General features: G+C 35.4%; 5 protein-coding genes across 5 annotated transcripts; 4 read left to right on the top strand and 1 right to left on the bottom strand.

Annotated features, from left to right (window-relative positions):
- Positions 1–1,007: 1,007 nt before the first annotated feature.
- Positions 1,008–4,719, top strand: RO3G_09115 (uncharacterized protein; the record flags this gene model as incomplete). Its single annotated transcript, XM_067663700.1, has 11 exons — positions 1,008–1,110; positions 1,281–1,312; positions 1,374–1,588; positions 1,637–1,821; positions 1,877–2,515; positions 2,672–2,817; positions 2,873–3,097; positions 3,150–3,224; positions 3,288–3,366; positions 3,426–4,623; positions 4,686–4,719. The coding sequence occupies 11 exons, from the start codon at positions 1,008–1,010 to the stop codon at positions 4,717–4,719; spliced, it is 2,931 nt and encodes a 976-aa protein (XP_067519801.1).
- A 2,733-nt stretch (positions 4,720–7,452) lies between these two features.
- On the top strand, positions 7,453–7,584 carry RO3G_09114 (uncharacterized protein; the record flags this gene model as incomplete). The annotated part of the gene is made up of 1 exon (XM_067663699.1): positions 7,453–7,584. One exon carries the CDS (start codon positions 7,453–7,455, stop codon positions 7,582–7,584), a length of 132 nt encoding a protein of 43 aa, XP_067519800.1.
- Positions 7,585–7,958: 374 nt separating this feature from the next.
- Positions 7,959–8,830, top strand: RO3G_09113 (uncharacterized protein; the record flags this gene model as incomplete). Its single annotated transcript, XM_067663698.1, has 2 exons — positions 7,959–8,182; positions 8,242–8,830. The coding sequence occupies 2 exons, from the start codon at positions 7,959–7,961 to the stop codon at positions 8,828–8,830; spliced, it is 813 nt and encodes a 270-aa protein (XP_067519799.1).
- A 360-nt stretch (positions 8,831–9,190) lies between these two features.
- On the top strand, positions 9,191–9,661 carry RO3G_09112 (uncharacterized protein; the record flags this gene model as incomplete). Its single annotated transcript, XM_067663697.1, has 1 exon — positions 9,191–9,661. The coding sequence occupies one exon, from the start codon at positions 9,191–9,193 to the stop codon at positions 9,659–9,661; it is 471 nt and encodes a 156-aa protein (XP_067519798.1).
- A 352-nt stretch (positions 9,662–10,013) lies between these two features.
- RO3G_09111 (uncharacterized protein) lies at positions 10,014–14,351 on the bottom strand (the record flags this gene model as incomplete). The annotated part of the gene is made up of 6 exons (XM_067663696.1): positions 10,014–11,032; positions 11,085–11,611; positions 11,751–11,775; positions 11,960–14,023; positions 14,154–14,172; positions 14,241–14,351. The coding sequence occupies 6 exons, from the start codon at positions 14,349–14,351 to the stop codon at positions 10,014–10,016; spliced, it is 3,765 nt and encodes a 1,254-aa protein (XP_067519797.1).
- Between the last annotated feature and the right edge of the window lie 433 nt (positions 14,352–14,784).

Genomic DNA, 14,784 nt, shown 5'->3' with positions numbered 1-14,784 from the left:
GCTTTAAACAAGAAATAACGAGATTTGGCACAGAATTCTTTTAACAGAGGCTCAATTGTTCCAGCTAGTTAAAAGGCTATATTTTCTCATTTTGTTTCTGACTTGATCACCTCTGCTGTTTCTTCATCTGATGGAGCTAACTTTACTACTTATAGTAGTTATGCTCTTTCATACCTATTTAATCGTACAACTAGGGGTCTAGTAAATATTTAGAGACAGTATACGATTAGGTTAACTGTCCAAAGGCTAGTAATCAGATATGGTATTTCTTAGAGAAAATGTCTTAAAAAACTAGCTTTTTTACAGAAGAAATATAGTTTATAATGAAGTCAAGAAAATGTCTGAGGTTAACCAAATTCTTTTTGAGGAGGTTGTCATTACCTTGGAAAGGCAGCGTATGAACTTAGGAAAGACATCAGAAAATATAAGGGAGTTCATTTGGTCAAATCTACAGTGTGTTATTTCAAGCTTTTTTATTTTAAACCTATGATCAAGGGTAAACTAGGATACGGCATCCTGGTTGCATACGATTAATATGTACACAAAATAAACATTAGCCAAATGATTATGACTGCCAACTTTTTTGTATCTAAATTAGTGGATATAAGATCAACCAATGCGACTTGTTGGGATCAATAACATGTAAAGTATTAAGTATCGGTTCTATAATATGTCAAAGATTAGTAAAGCTCGGCATGGGCTCTTCCCTTTACATATACCAAAGCATCGTTCTTGCTTGTCTTGATTCTAATATATATTCTTTTTTCTTGCATTTCCTTTACTTGTAATTAAACTAATCTGATAGCATTAATTTCTTTTATCATAATGTAACTAAAACAGAAACTCTTGGCTTCCCTTTGAATGATATAACTTGATTTACTTTGTTTCATAAAAGGAAATAAAGGGATCAACACTTTATTTCGGGATATAAAAAAAGGAATTTATACAAAATGATGCTTCATTTCCAATTTTACACAAAAACCTTTTTTTTTTTATTCTAGTACAGAATGTCTTACCTTTCTGCTGAAAAGGCAGAATCTGAACTCGCTCAAAGTATAAGAAAAGCCTGTAGTGTTGATGAAACTGCACCTAAGCAAAAGCATGTCAGAAGTAAGTTTATTTCAAGAAAAGCACACACGTATACATTGACTTTTTCTTATGATGAAAAGAATGCATTGTTTATACCTGGGACCACAGAAGCTCTGCTCTTATTTGGAATATCTTAAAAGTCCAACCCTTATTGTCAGATGAAATTCAAGCCTTTAAAGCTTTAATTTTAGTTCATAAAGTTATTAAAGATGGTCATCCAAATGTAACAAAATGACGGCATGCTTTACTATTCCAAAAATGGCTTATTTTCTTTCTTGTTATAGGTCATTAAAGATGCTCTTAGAGAGACAGGATGGTTAGAGACATGTGCTCGAAGTGTCAATGGAGATGGTATAAGAGGCTACGGTACACTAATTCGTGTTTATGTCGACTTTCTTTTACACAAACTTCAATATCATCGTACTCATCCTGAATTTAACGGCACTTTTGACTATGAAGAATATATCAGCTTGAAAAACATTGATGACCCAAATGAAGGGTAAATATAGAGTTTGTAGGTTTTTTCTTGTGTTAAAGCATATTTTAGATTTGAAACTATCAATGATTTGATGGATTTACAAGAGCATATTGACAAGTTTCAAAAGGTTGTATTTTCCAGTTTCCGTCACCATTCAAACAATGAATGTCGTATTGCTTCTCTTGTACCTTTAGTGGAAGAAAGCTATGGCATCTACAAGTTTATCACAAGCATGTTAAGAGCTATGCATCAAAGTAAAAGCGAAAAATGATATTTTTGTAAGTTTGACTTATCTGCAGAATTATGTAGGAACCGATTCCTCCGACGCCCTTGCACCTTTGAGACAAAAATTCAACACACAACATTATGCGCTTTTGAAATTTTACTATGAATGCTCTAATCTAAAGTATTTGACAAGTCTTATCAACGTTCCCAAGCTCTCTCAGGATCCACCATCTTTGATTGATCCTAGTACACCTCAGCTTCCCAAACGACCTGAAGTAGCTCGTATTGAGGCTCCTCCTCCACCTCAGGCATCTCCCGAACCCGTCATTGATTTTTGGTCGGAAAAACAAGCCCAACAACAACGTGAATACGACCAACAGCAGCAACGATTGGCTCAACAGAGAGCAGAGGAGCAAGAAAAGATGAGACAGATGCAACTTCAACAGCAAAGAGATTTTGAGGAGCAGCAACGATTGCTGGCTGAACGTGAAAGACAAAGACAGGAAGAACTCTTGAGACAGCAGATGCAGCATCATCAAGCTGGAAGAATCAATGAGCTCGAAATGCAGCTTTTGAATGCACGTAACCAGCTTGAACGTAATCAAATGATGCTTGAGCAATATGATAGAAGGGTAAAGGCTCTCGAGCAAGAGCTATCCTCCGTCAATTCGAATGCTCAATTAAGAGATCAATCAAAAGATGAATTGATTCGCTCTCTTCAAAGTAAGAAAGAAAGGAAAGTGATGAATTTATAAAAGATTAATTTGATCTGTTGGCATTTAGATGAAATACAAATGTGGAAAAACAAGTATGAAGCCTTGGCTAAACTTTACAGTCAATTGAGAAAGGAGCATATTGATTTATTGAACAAATATAAAGGTCTTCAGGTTAAGGCCAATTCTGCACAGGAGGCTACAGAGAAATTGGAACGTATGCAAGCAGATATGCGTGCAAAAAATATTGAATTGGCTGATTTAATTCGTGAACGTGACAGGGCTCGTAATGAATTGGCTCGTCTTCAAGGCGTAAATATTACCTCTTCATCGCACTTATAACATCTATTAATTTTTTTTTCTGCAGGATCAACGCAGTGAAGTTGAACGTTTACGTCGTGAATTAGATGATTCCCGTTACCAAATGCAAAATATGGGAAGATCTAAAGGAGATGAAGTGAGCGCTTTACTTGCCAAATTCAATAAGGAAAAGTCAGAATTGGAAGCTAGTTTAATTGAGAAACAAGCATTGATTGATGAATTTCTCAAGCAAATTGGAGACCAACAAGCTGAGCTGGATCATGTTCGCCAAGTAAGTTTAGTGTAACTCTACCAAGAAATCATATATTCAGATTATTTTTTAGGAAAAAGATGAAGAAATTGCTGTTTTACAAGCTGGTATGGATGAATGCCTTGCTCAACTTGCAGAATTACAACAGGTGAATACAATTAACTACTGTACGCACAAAAAAAAAGGATTAACTTTCCTCCTTTTGATATAGAATGACAGACAACAAGATCTTCAAGAAGAGCTTAATCGTTTAGAAATTCAACAGACTGATAAGCTTAACCAAATTTTAGGTAAATTAAATACATTTTTTTTTTACTACAAATTTCTTAATGGCTTTGTTCTTTTTCAGATGCTATTCTGAGTACTTGTGTACAAAAGATTAATGACAGTATATATGAATTGGATAGTCAACATGGCAATGAAAACTCAACACCAGAACTTGCTTTGTCTATGATTGAAAGAGCAAGTATTACTTCTGTCGAATTCATGTCTGCATTTAGTAGATTTTTGGATGGTAGCAATTCTGGTGACCATACCAGCACAATTATTCGTGCAATTGAGTTCTCTGATACCATCATTGATGTCCTTCAGCATTCAAAGGGAATCACCCAGTATGTCATGCATGATGAGGATGGTGAACAGCTCGTGAGACTTGGTAAAGGGTCTGCTGAAGCTGTGATTCAATATTTCAGTAGTGTTATGTCATCCTATCTAAAGATGCTTCCACTTGCTCAACGACCCGAGGTTGTGATCCAAGGAGACATGCGAGTGCAAGAAGCTCTCACGAGATTGTCACAAAAGACTGAAGATTTGATTTTGACGGGTGCTACAGACATTAATAAATTAGCTGAAGGTGAAGTGGGAGACCTTGTTGAACAAGAAATGACAAGGGCTGCTCGTGCAATTGAAGATGCCACTGCCAAGATTCAAGAATTGATGCGTCGTCCCGCCAACCCTTCATTTTCTGCTACTGATATTCAAGTTCATCAGTTGATCTTAAATTCCGTTTTGGCTCTTACTAATGCTATTGGTAATCTTATCAAGTGTGCTACAGCATCTCAGCAAGAAATCGTCGCTCAGGGCCGTGGTTCCTCTTCAAAGGCTGCTTTCTACAAGAAACACAACAGATGGACAGAAGGTTTAATCACTGCAGCCAAGGCAGTTGCGGTTGCGACAAACCTTTTGGTAGAAGCTGCCGATGGTGTGATAAGCAAAACACACTCTTTGGAGCAATTGATCGTTGCCTCCAATGAAGTGTCTGCCGCAACCGCTCAACTTGTCTCTGCCTCTCGTGTTAAATCATCATTTATGTCACGTACTCAAGAGCGACTGGAGATGGCCGCTAAAGCAGTCAAAGATGCTGCAGCAGAACTAGTCAAACAGGTCAAGGGCCTTGTTGCACAACAAAATAAGACGGAAGAACTGGGAATTGACTTTAATAAATTGTCTGTGCACGAGTTCAAGCGCAGAGAGATGGAACAACAAGTCAAGATTTTGAAGCTGGATGCTGAATTGACAAATGCTCGTCGTGTTTTGGCTGAAATGAGGTACGTATACAAAAAAAAGAAAAAGTTGGTATGTGAGATACTAATTCTTGTTCTATTCTTAGACGAAGCGGATATCATACTGAAGAAACAGACTAGTTTTTTTTTGTTAGTAAAATATAAATAAAGTACAAATTATTAACAGTAGTTTTTTACCATTTGATTTACCAAATCATCTGTATTCTTTGTAGTGCTTTTGATTTATATGCCATTTATTTATTTTTTTAACGAGGGCAGTAGTGGCAATATTGATGACGAGGGCAAAGAAGTAAGCACTTTCATTGATATTTTTTTTTCTCGCTTTATTTACATAAGAGGTAATATAGAAAACAAATAAAAGTAAAAAAATTCCAATAACCAACAACATTAAAACCTCTTTTAATGGTATCCATATTTTCACCGCCATTGGATGCATATTTACAGTCATCATCATCAATATATTGGCTTTTTCCTCTAAATTTGCGTGCTTCATTTTTTTTTTTTTTTTTTTTTTTGTAAATGGTGGTTTTATTTATGTGCCGCACGGAGCCGTGTATCTTTAGCAAATTATCTATAAGAAAAAAATGGAAAACAAAATGCATGTAATAGTAAATGTGATTAGGCGCTCTGATATGAAGTATTTGTACGGTGACTATTGTTTTCATTATTAATTTTTCGAATAAGACGAGTGGCAGTTGCAATCATATAAAATAAATTTATTAGATTATACAATATCAAGAATACATTTATACACTATGCACTTACAGTATTGTTCTTTTCAAATAAACTACCTAAATAGTCTTTTAAATCCTTATACGTAAGAAATAATTCGGTATCGTTCAGACATTGATTGTTATAAGAAATTAAAGCTGCAGTTTCTGGAAGGCAATGATTTCATTGTTCAACATAACGCTTATAGATATTATCTCTCGCATTATATATAGTTTTGTATTATTCTAGGATGTAAGATTATGATCCAAATCATATAAAAGCTTAAAATCTACTAACTATTTCTAAACAGCATGGTATACAAAGAGCACTGGAATAAACAAATAGGCCTGAATACAGTACAGTAGCCGCTCTATTTAAGGGTGGCCAAAATTTTTGGAATATCCACCCTTAAATAGAACATACCCTTAAATCGAATTTCGTGGCTGCTAAACAACGAAGTCACTTTATGTATTGTAGCTACATTATAGACATGTTTGTACAACATGTTTCCACATAGGCCATTGTCGGTTGGTATAGATTTGATAATTGTGTAAGAACATTAACAAATCAAAACTTGCTTAAGTCTTGATCAAACTTGCTGGAAGGATAATATACGAGTCGTAGGCCCAAAATAGTTTTGATGAGAATAAATATATGACATAACAAAAGTTATTTTCTTTGTTTAAATTCTATCTATAAAAAAAAATCCAAATAACAAACGTGTACGCCTTTCTTTCTCAAAAAATTGAGCTTTTGGATCAAAATGCTACTGATCGACTTAACCAAACAGAATTAAGTGAATGGGCTATGAAGAAATTCAATTTAGATCAACCACTTGCACAACAGACTATATCAAACATTCTCAACAATGCTGAAATGTTATATAGTAATATTAATGTTGTCAATAATGGCAAAAGTCTAAAAACAACCTGCTATCCTCAACTTGATGATGAAGTAGTAAAGTTTGTTGCAGACATGATCAATTACAATCTGCCAGTCAATCGAGACTCAATCCTTCGATATGTAAGACCTATTGCTTGAGCAAAGTATAGAACCCTTGAAAATGAAATTTCATTTTCTTCTGGATGGCTCACCAAACTTTTTAAGCCAATTGGATTAAAACGCAGGCCAATGCATGGTGAAAGTGCCTCAGTAGACATCTCTTCTGAAAACATTCAGAACAAATTGAGGAATATAGAGGAACTTCTTGAGCCATATGATCCTGTAGATATCATGAACTTTGATGAAACAGGTTTATATTACCAGCAACCACCAAGAAGAACCATATGTTCCGAGCCGCTTGATGGTCTAAGAATAGTAAAACCTGTCTGACAGTTGGATTGCTCTGTAACTCGGATGAGACTTATAAAGGGCAACACAAAAGCCCCAAATGTTTTAAAGCAAGAACTAATTTGTTATCCATGACTGCAATTGGAAAAAAACATGAAGTTGAATACCACTATTCTACTAATGCTTGGATGACAACATACGTGAAAAAGTTAAATGTTGCCTTTGGAAGAAAGAATCGAAAAATTGGTCTTCTTTTGGATAATGCGTCCATTCATAAAATAAGAATTCCACTCAACAATATCAAATTGATATTTCTCCTAGCAAACACGACTAGCAACCTACAAGCTCTTGATGCAGGTAACCTATTATTTGTTGATAAAATGCTATATAAGCTGTCTTTTTGTTTTACAGTTTTCTCATTAATATTTTGTATGTACAAGAATTATTGACAACTTTAAGGCACACTTCCGAGTCCAGCAGTACGACTGTGCTCTATGTCTGTATATCAGTAAAAAGTTGGATAATCCGAATGTTTACAAAATGGATCAAGCTCAGGCTATGTTTTTTCTAGCTAATGCATGGCTTAAAGTAAAACCAGAAACAATAAATGGAATGCTCCCAGATCTCCCCAGGAAATTTGACAACAAAGTTACCGATGTTAGCCAGTTGAACCTTGAAGCAGATGAAAGCGAGATGATAGTATGTTATACAACAAGCACTACTAATAATGAAGAAACGGCAGAAGGCAACATAGATGAAATAGAAGAAAATGATAGTACAGAGCAAGATGAGCAGCGTGTCGATATAGTAGAGTGTAAAAAACGGTTGAGAGAAGCCTATGAAACTATTCTCATGTACGAAGTTCCTTTGGACGATCTTGATCGTAAATTACATCGCCGAATTCGAATGACATTGGCAGGCTCTTGTGCTGAATTAAACAAGTCAAAAGAGCAAACAGATCTTCGATCTTATTTTACAAAGTAAAAAATTTATTGTTAGAGTACTCCAAAAAACTGTTACTTATAAAAAATCTTCTATTTAGTGGTAAAAAGTTTTTGCGTTCCACCCTTAAATAGAATAGTGGTATAGTGGTATTTATGCTGGGGACCTGTGTCGTTCTTTAGAATTACACCCTTAAATAGAGCGGCTACTGTACAACCTCTGATGCTACATCTTCTGACTTAACAACTTTAAACAGCTTGACAAAAACGCTGGCGCAAACAATTGAGCTTGCATCGGACTAGTAAGTTATAACCGTAATTTCGTCAGTATATACTATTCTAACTAAGTTTCTATACAGCTTAGCTCAACTAGGTGTCATAAATCTAACATCAGATTCAGTACGAAATATATTAAAAATGTGTACAACTGAAGAAGAATATGAAAACATCATATTATCTGTAGATGTCAAAGAAGTAGAAATCACCGAAAGTGCCAAGAACCTTATCCAAGCAATTAAAGATGTTAAAGTTTACTCCTGCAAAAACCTGCGCAACGCATTGTACGCAAATGGATATAAGCAAGACCATGGTGTCATTAGTGATTATGATATTGGATTAATAGAAAACCTAGTTAAGCATTTGTAAGGTTTTTTTAACACGCCGTTTCACATTACCTTACTTTTATTAATACAACTTTTAGCCTGGACTTGATTGAATCACCAAAAAATCCTTTAAATAGTACCATACTTGAAAGATCAGCAGCAGTACAGACAAGCATCGTCGTCACTAATCAGCTGTTTCTGGCTGTGAATGATATTGTGGAATTAGGTTGGCTTGAAAGAGAATATTTTGGCACAAGTAAAACAAAGTGGGATGGAGTACTGTTTAAAACAGGTGATCACAAAGTATCCCCTGGCTTTGTCGAGTTCTCTGGCGGAGTGAATGACGCTACTACTCCAGAAAAAGAACGATGTGATGTGAAGAAACTCTACAGCATGATGATTGATGTAATGAACGGATATCCTACTAAAGTCAAAAAACAAATATTTTGCATAAGGTTTTATGGTAATCCCCTTCTCCTTCAATTGAGTATTCATACTAATAGTACTAAAATAGAAAATACCATGTTTTTTGAGGAGCTCGTAGTACATGAAGAAGTTACATTCAGGATCCAACATGCAGCAATCATTGTTCCCAGAACGGCTCGAGAACTTGTCAAATTCACTTCAGAAATACCCAAGTTGATAGGATGGAAAGATGCTGTGGTTAAACAAATCGAGCAATTTTAATCAATTTATCAATTTATAACAAATCATTCAAGTTTATGTAAATTGGTGAAGCAATACCTACTGTTCACCTCAAAAATATAATTCAGCCTTTTTATTTCTTTTTAAATAAACAATATTTACAAAAAGGACCAATTGGATTTCAAACAAATGATCAAATAATGCTCAAAAAAGAGACCAAGTTTTCTCAAAAATTTGACCAACGTTTTCAAGAAAATGTCGAATTCTTCTAAGTGGCATTTTATGAACAAAATGTACTCTCAGTTGAGCCAATAAGAAGTAGCTCCTTATCTGAGATTATATTTCACCATAAATGTAAAATTTTTTGTCAAAGCTTGAAAAGTGCAAAAAAACTTTTCAAACATGAGCTGCCAATCTTGCTCAGGGTGCTTTACCGGTGATAGTTGTTCAACAAAAGAAAGTAGCTCAAAAAACAAAACAAGATTTCAAGACCTGCTTAATGCAGCTGCTTTACAATCAAATGAAGAAACTGAAGAACATGAGCACATCATTCCTACCATCGCCGTCGAACTCTCTAAAAATGTATATGCCTCACAAACAGTCTTGATCAAAGCATATGATACATTGGATCGACACGAGTTTTTAAGTCTTTCAAAGTACCTTTATCAGACAAAGTTGGTAGGGGAACATATAGCATGGGCCGATGAATATTGTAAAGGAGATATAAAAGAATTGTTGAGGATTATTGGTAGTGAAGAAGAAAAATACAAGTTATTACAACATTGTGATGATCGAGCAGAAATTCATGAAATGTTTGGTAATCTACCACCAGGAACAATAAAACGGGTTAACCAAGGTAAAACGGAAACATAAAAGAGAATGCAAGAGGTGGACGATCGGATAAAAAAAGGCGGTTTCACAATCATACAGCAAAACACGGAAAGTTTAGCCTGCTACAAGATCACTGGAAAGAGGTGATGTAAAACAACATATTTTGCCTTAGTGTATACATTTATTTTTACGGTTGAATAAAAAAATCGATATGCATTTGTATACCACTCTTTTTTATTGATGTCTTTCAAACAAGAATAAAGGTCCGTGTACTCGGCGATTTTCATGCAAAAAAAAAAAAAAAAAAAGAAAAAAGAAAAAAAAAGACAATCAATTATACACAAAAATGAATTTATAAGTCTATTGTATGTATCAAAACTTTATATAAAGTAATCTACAATCTCGCTTGAGGTTTAGCAGGGCCCTTGAAGAAGACGTCCACCATTTTTCGACGCTGAATTTTACCAGTAGCAGTCTTTGGCATGATATCTGTCACATAGATGCGCTTTGGTACTTTAAATTTAGCTAATTTCGATGAACAAAATGCTTGAAGTTCACGTTCTATAGCTTTCTCGCTATCCTTGACGTCTGATTTCAAAACGACAGTTGCATGTACTTCCTGACCATACATATCATCTGGTACACCAAAGCTTACAGCCTCTGCAATCTTCGGGTGACTCAACAAAACACTGTCGAGTTCAATGGGGGAAATCTTTTCTCCGCCACGATTGATCAGCTCCTTGATACGACCAGTCAAAATCAGATAACCATCTTTATCCTTTTTGCCTTGATCGCCTGTACGGAAAAAACCGTCCTTAGTAAATGAGCTTGCAGTGGCCTCTGGGTTATTCAAATAGCCCTTTGTCACGTTCTTGCCACGGATACAGACCTCACCTAGTTCAGCAGGGTTACCTTGGTCATCCAAAATGGCTACTTCAACGCCCTGACCAAGACCGACAGATCCTGCCTTGTGAGGACCTCGATGAGGTAATGGATTAGAGGTCATTTGGTGTGATGCTTCCGTCATTGCATAGGCTTCCAGGACAGGTGCCTTGAAATGCTTCTCGAGCGCCTCCAAGGTAGAGGGGGCAAGGCTGGAAGAACAGGAACGAATGAAACGAATAGAGGGAACTTCTTTGGGTGGATTGCGAAGTAAGATTTGATGGATGGTGGGTACAGCAGTGTACCAGTTACACTTATTTTCGTTAAAATCTTGCCAAAAGTGAGAGGCACTGAACTTTTCGGGAATCACTGCAGTTCCTGCAGAGAACAAGGTGGATAATAAACCACAGATCAGACCATGAACATGGAAAAGAGGCATCACAAGGAGAGTACAATCTTGCTTGTTAAGCTCGTAAGTGTTGACGATATTACGCATGGAAGTTAACAAATTAAGATGAGTTAAAGGAACACCTATTTTAGTGTGTGAGAGGAAGACATTTGGTTTCACATGCATTTTATGTACCTTTAGGTCTTCCTGTTGTACCACTTGTATGCAATAATAATGCAGGTTCATCAGGTTTAGGTATGAAACCATTGATTTTTCGACGGGCTTGCTGATTAAATTGAGGTGGCACGACAGCATTCATTTCCAATTCAGAGCCATTCCAGTGTATCTCAACCACAAATACTTTTTGTTTTTGGGCTGCCAAGACGGCAGGATTGTTTTTCTTGGCTAAAGAGCCTCTAGGTAAAATAAGAACAGAGCTTTTGGCATCTTCCAAATAAAAGTTGAATTCATCTTCGGTATAGGCTGGATTCAAAGGAGAAGCCACCAAGTTCATAAAAGTAGAAGCCAAAAAGGAAACAGCAAACTCAAGTGAATTAGGGTAACTGATAGAGATGGATCTTCCGGGTGCTAAAAAATCTGCTGGGACCAAGTTTGATAACTTGTTAGAAAAATCGTAAATAATATCCAACAACTGTTGATACGTGATGCTTGTTGGCACAGAAGCAGATTTGGGAATAATAATAGCTGGCTTTTTAGCATCACTATTTTTTTCAAATATGGAAAACAAAGTATTGCTTGTCATTTCTTTGTAGAAAGTAAAAATAAAAATAAAAACAAATAAAAAAAAGCAGAAAAAAGAATTTTTGATCTTTAAATGAAACAATAAATTGCAAAAATTACATCACGTAATCATTAAAATGGTTGGCTAATTATAAACCTAAAATTTTACCAAACATGGTGATTTTTTTTAATTCATTTCTGCTTATTAGCTTTGTCAGTCACAATGACTTGTCCTTGATGCGTGAGAATGACGGGTCTATTTGATGAAGAAGCAGGAATATGCTGACGGATCACATCACTATGATGTTGATGTGCAGAAGCATAAATACCCAAGCCAACGTTCATGTACGGATGTTGAGAGAATGATTGTCTATGTTGTGGTTGATGGCCATCTTTTTGCCGTGATTCGGATAATAAGGTAAATAGTAAATCGTCATTATTCGGTGTATTTGTATGACTGGTATTATTACTGTTGTCATGTCTACTGTTATTGCTGCTGTTACTGTTGTCATGATTATTACTGTGACTACCTTCACTACTATTTTCGTTAGTTTCTTGTATTTGAGCAACTAGTGCAGCGAATTGATCACTTGATAGCTCATGATGATAATCTTGATTTGTTTTGATTTGCTTTTGATGATGATGATGAGAGTGAGAATGAGGGTGAGGATGAGGATGGTCCTGTTCAACATGTAAAAAATCCAAAGGGATTTTTGTAGATGGATAATGTGCTCTATCCACCGTCATCGCCGCTCTCCAAGAAGTGTGAAATAGATTATCATGATAGTGGCTGTTATAAATGTTATGCGCCTGAGTAGAAATAGAAGGAGTTGTATATGACTTTGTTTTAACAGAAGACACATCAATTGACCAAGGATTATTACTATTGTTGTTGCGCTGCAGATCTTCTTGTAATACAAATGGATCTAATATGTCATAAATAGTATGGTCTTCTTGAGCTGGAGGTTGTTTTTCAGTCAATAGTTGATTTAACTTAGTTGTAAACTCATGTATTGTCGAATACAAACTATTCCTTGATAATAACAGCACTTGTAAAAGCTGAATAGATTGTTGAAACATGTATCTTGCATGTCTTGCTAAGCTTGATATTTCGCTTGAACAATATTTCAACTGAATTCTGATGGCCTCCATCAGCGCGCTCAAGATGAAGGTATAGCTCAGTATCCAGTTTGATTTTTCGGTTAATAAAGTAATTAGTCTGATAATGTTAGTGGATACAGTAATTGATCTTTGCTGAATGGATTTGTTATGCGAAGTTGTATATGGTTTTAATACAATCAATTCGATCAGGTTATAAATTAAATGTAACTGACAAACTGCTGAGCTTCTTGGTGGGTTAGGTGGTGGAATAGGTGGTATAATACAGGCTGTAGTTGTCCATTGCAGATGAGGTGGTAATGAACGCAGCCAATGTAGCAGTTCATTATCAGAGTTAAATGAAGACATTTGATGGTCTACAACGACAGCTTGTTGCTCAGGTTGTAATATACGTTCACCCATTTGTAGCAGTTTTATACTAGACACGAACACTTCAAGTATTTCGTGCTCTGTTACATCATCGCCTGGTTGTAATAACGGCATGTCTAATTGAATATCTCTACTTCTAACCATCCATGGTTGACCTGTTTGAATATGTATCATTTTATCTAAATAATAACATCCCCAACATATTCTCTTTCTTAATTCCAATATTTCAATGTTCCATTCACTGCCATTATTATAATATCCAGCATCTCCACTATAGTCTTTCATCAAATTTAAATCAAAGCACATTTGAAATGACATTGCGCTATAGATTGTTCCCCTTGTCCTTTCATTATTTCCGTCATACAAGCTCATCAAAGCAAGCGCAATCACTGTACTTAATCGTGGATGATTCAGAGCATTATCTAACAAGTTCTTTGCATGTCGAAAATAACCATCAGCTAGATGTATGTTGGGTTTTGGTTGATATTGAGCGCCAAATGCAAACAAAACATAAAGTAATAGGGGTTGAGTTAATTCCTCTTCGCTATTTGATTCAAATTGTTTCAAAAATAATTTTCTTGGTAAAATAGGAAAAGTTGAGTAACCATGCTTAAAATAGAGTTGAATTAACTGTTGCTGTGTTGATTTGGAAGGTAACTCAACAGAAGTTGCAGCAAATTCATAAACTGGCTTTATTTTCAGTTTGCTATCGTCAATTTCCCATTTGCCCTCTTTGCCTTCCCCTGGTAGTATATTGGCTAATTTATCTAATATCTCTGCCGTCCTTTGCTTCTCAACATTTTGGTTGTTCTTTGCTTTCACCCTTTTTATTGGTTGTTCTTTTGGAGCTTCCTCTGCGGTATCTAACGCTCCATCTTTGGAAAATGTACAAGGTCTTTTTCGAGCTGATAAATATAGTAACACATTGTGAGCATTTAATTATTATTGCTTTTCTTTCTCACTGTTTTACCTTTACACTAATAAATAGATATGAGCTTATGATAAAGAATGCAAGTTTCATTTTTACCTGCATACAAGGTTGCACTCCATCACACTACATGTACAAAATGCTGTTAATACAAAGAAGGGAAAGTAGATTTATAAGAGCACATTGAATCTTACTTTGATCTTTTTTTCTCGACAAGTAAAACAAGCTCTTCCTACTTTAAATCTCTTTTGTCGAGGTTGAATCTCATTGTTGGTGATGCCGTGCTTGACAACAGATGTTGACATTAAAGAAATAATAAAAAGGGAAATTGTATCTTCTGCTTTTTCTAATTTATCTCTTGCTTTTACGCCAATGGGCGGGGTTTAAAAAATAGCGGCCAATAAATAAGTTTCAAAGGACAGGTTTTTAAATCTCAAAAGACAATCTTTTGAAAACTAAAGGGCGATTTCTTAAAGCCCAAAGGGCGGGTTTTTTTTCTTTTCAAAAGGCGGCAATAGTATAATCACTCAGAAAAAAAAAATAAAAATAAATAGCCAATCAAAAAGTTAAATGGTCTATTGACCCAAGTAGCATCAGAGTTGCCCAATATGGGTAAACTGACTTTTTTGGAAAATATAATTTTTGAAAACTAAAAATATATTTTTGTGGTCAAATATACTTTTTAGTGACTCTTTTGACTATTTATGCAAATATCACAAAATAGATGCAAAAAAAAAA

Source organism: Rhizopus delemar, genomic scaffold, assembly GCF_000149305.1.
Source record: "Rhizopus delemar RA 99-880 supercont3.6 genomic scaffold, whole genome shotgun sequence".
Lineage (NCBI taxonomy): Eukaryota > Fungi > Mucoromycota > Mucoromycetes > Mucorales > Rhizopodaceae > Rhizopus > Rhizopus delemar.
This window is presented reverse-complemented; position numbering and strand designations above follow the sequence as displayed.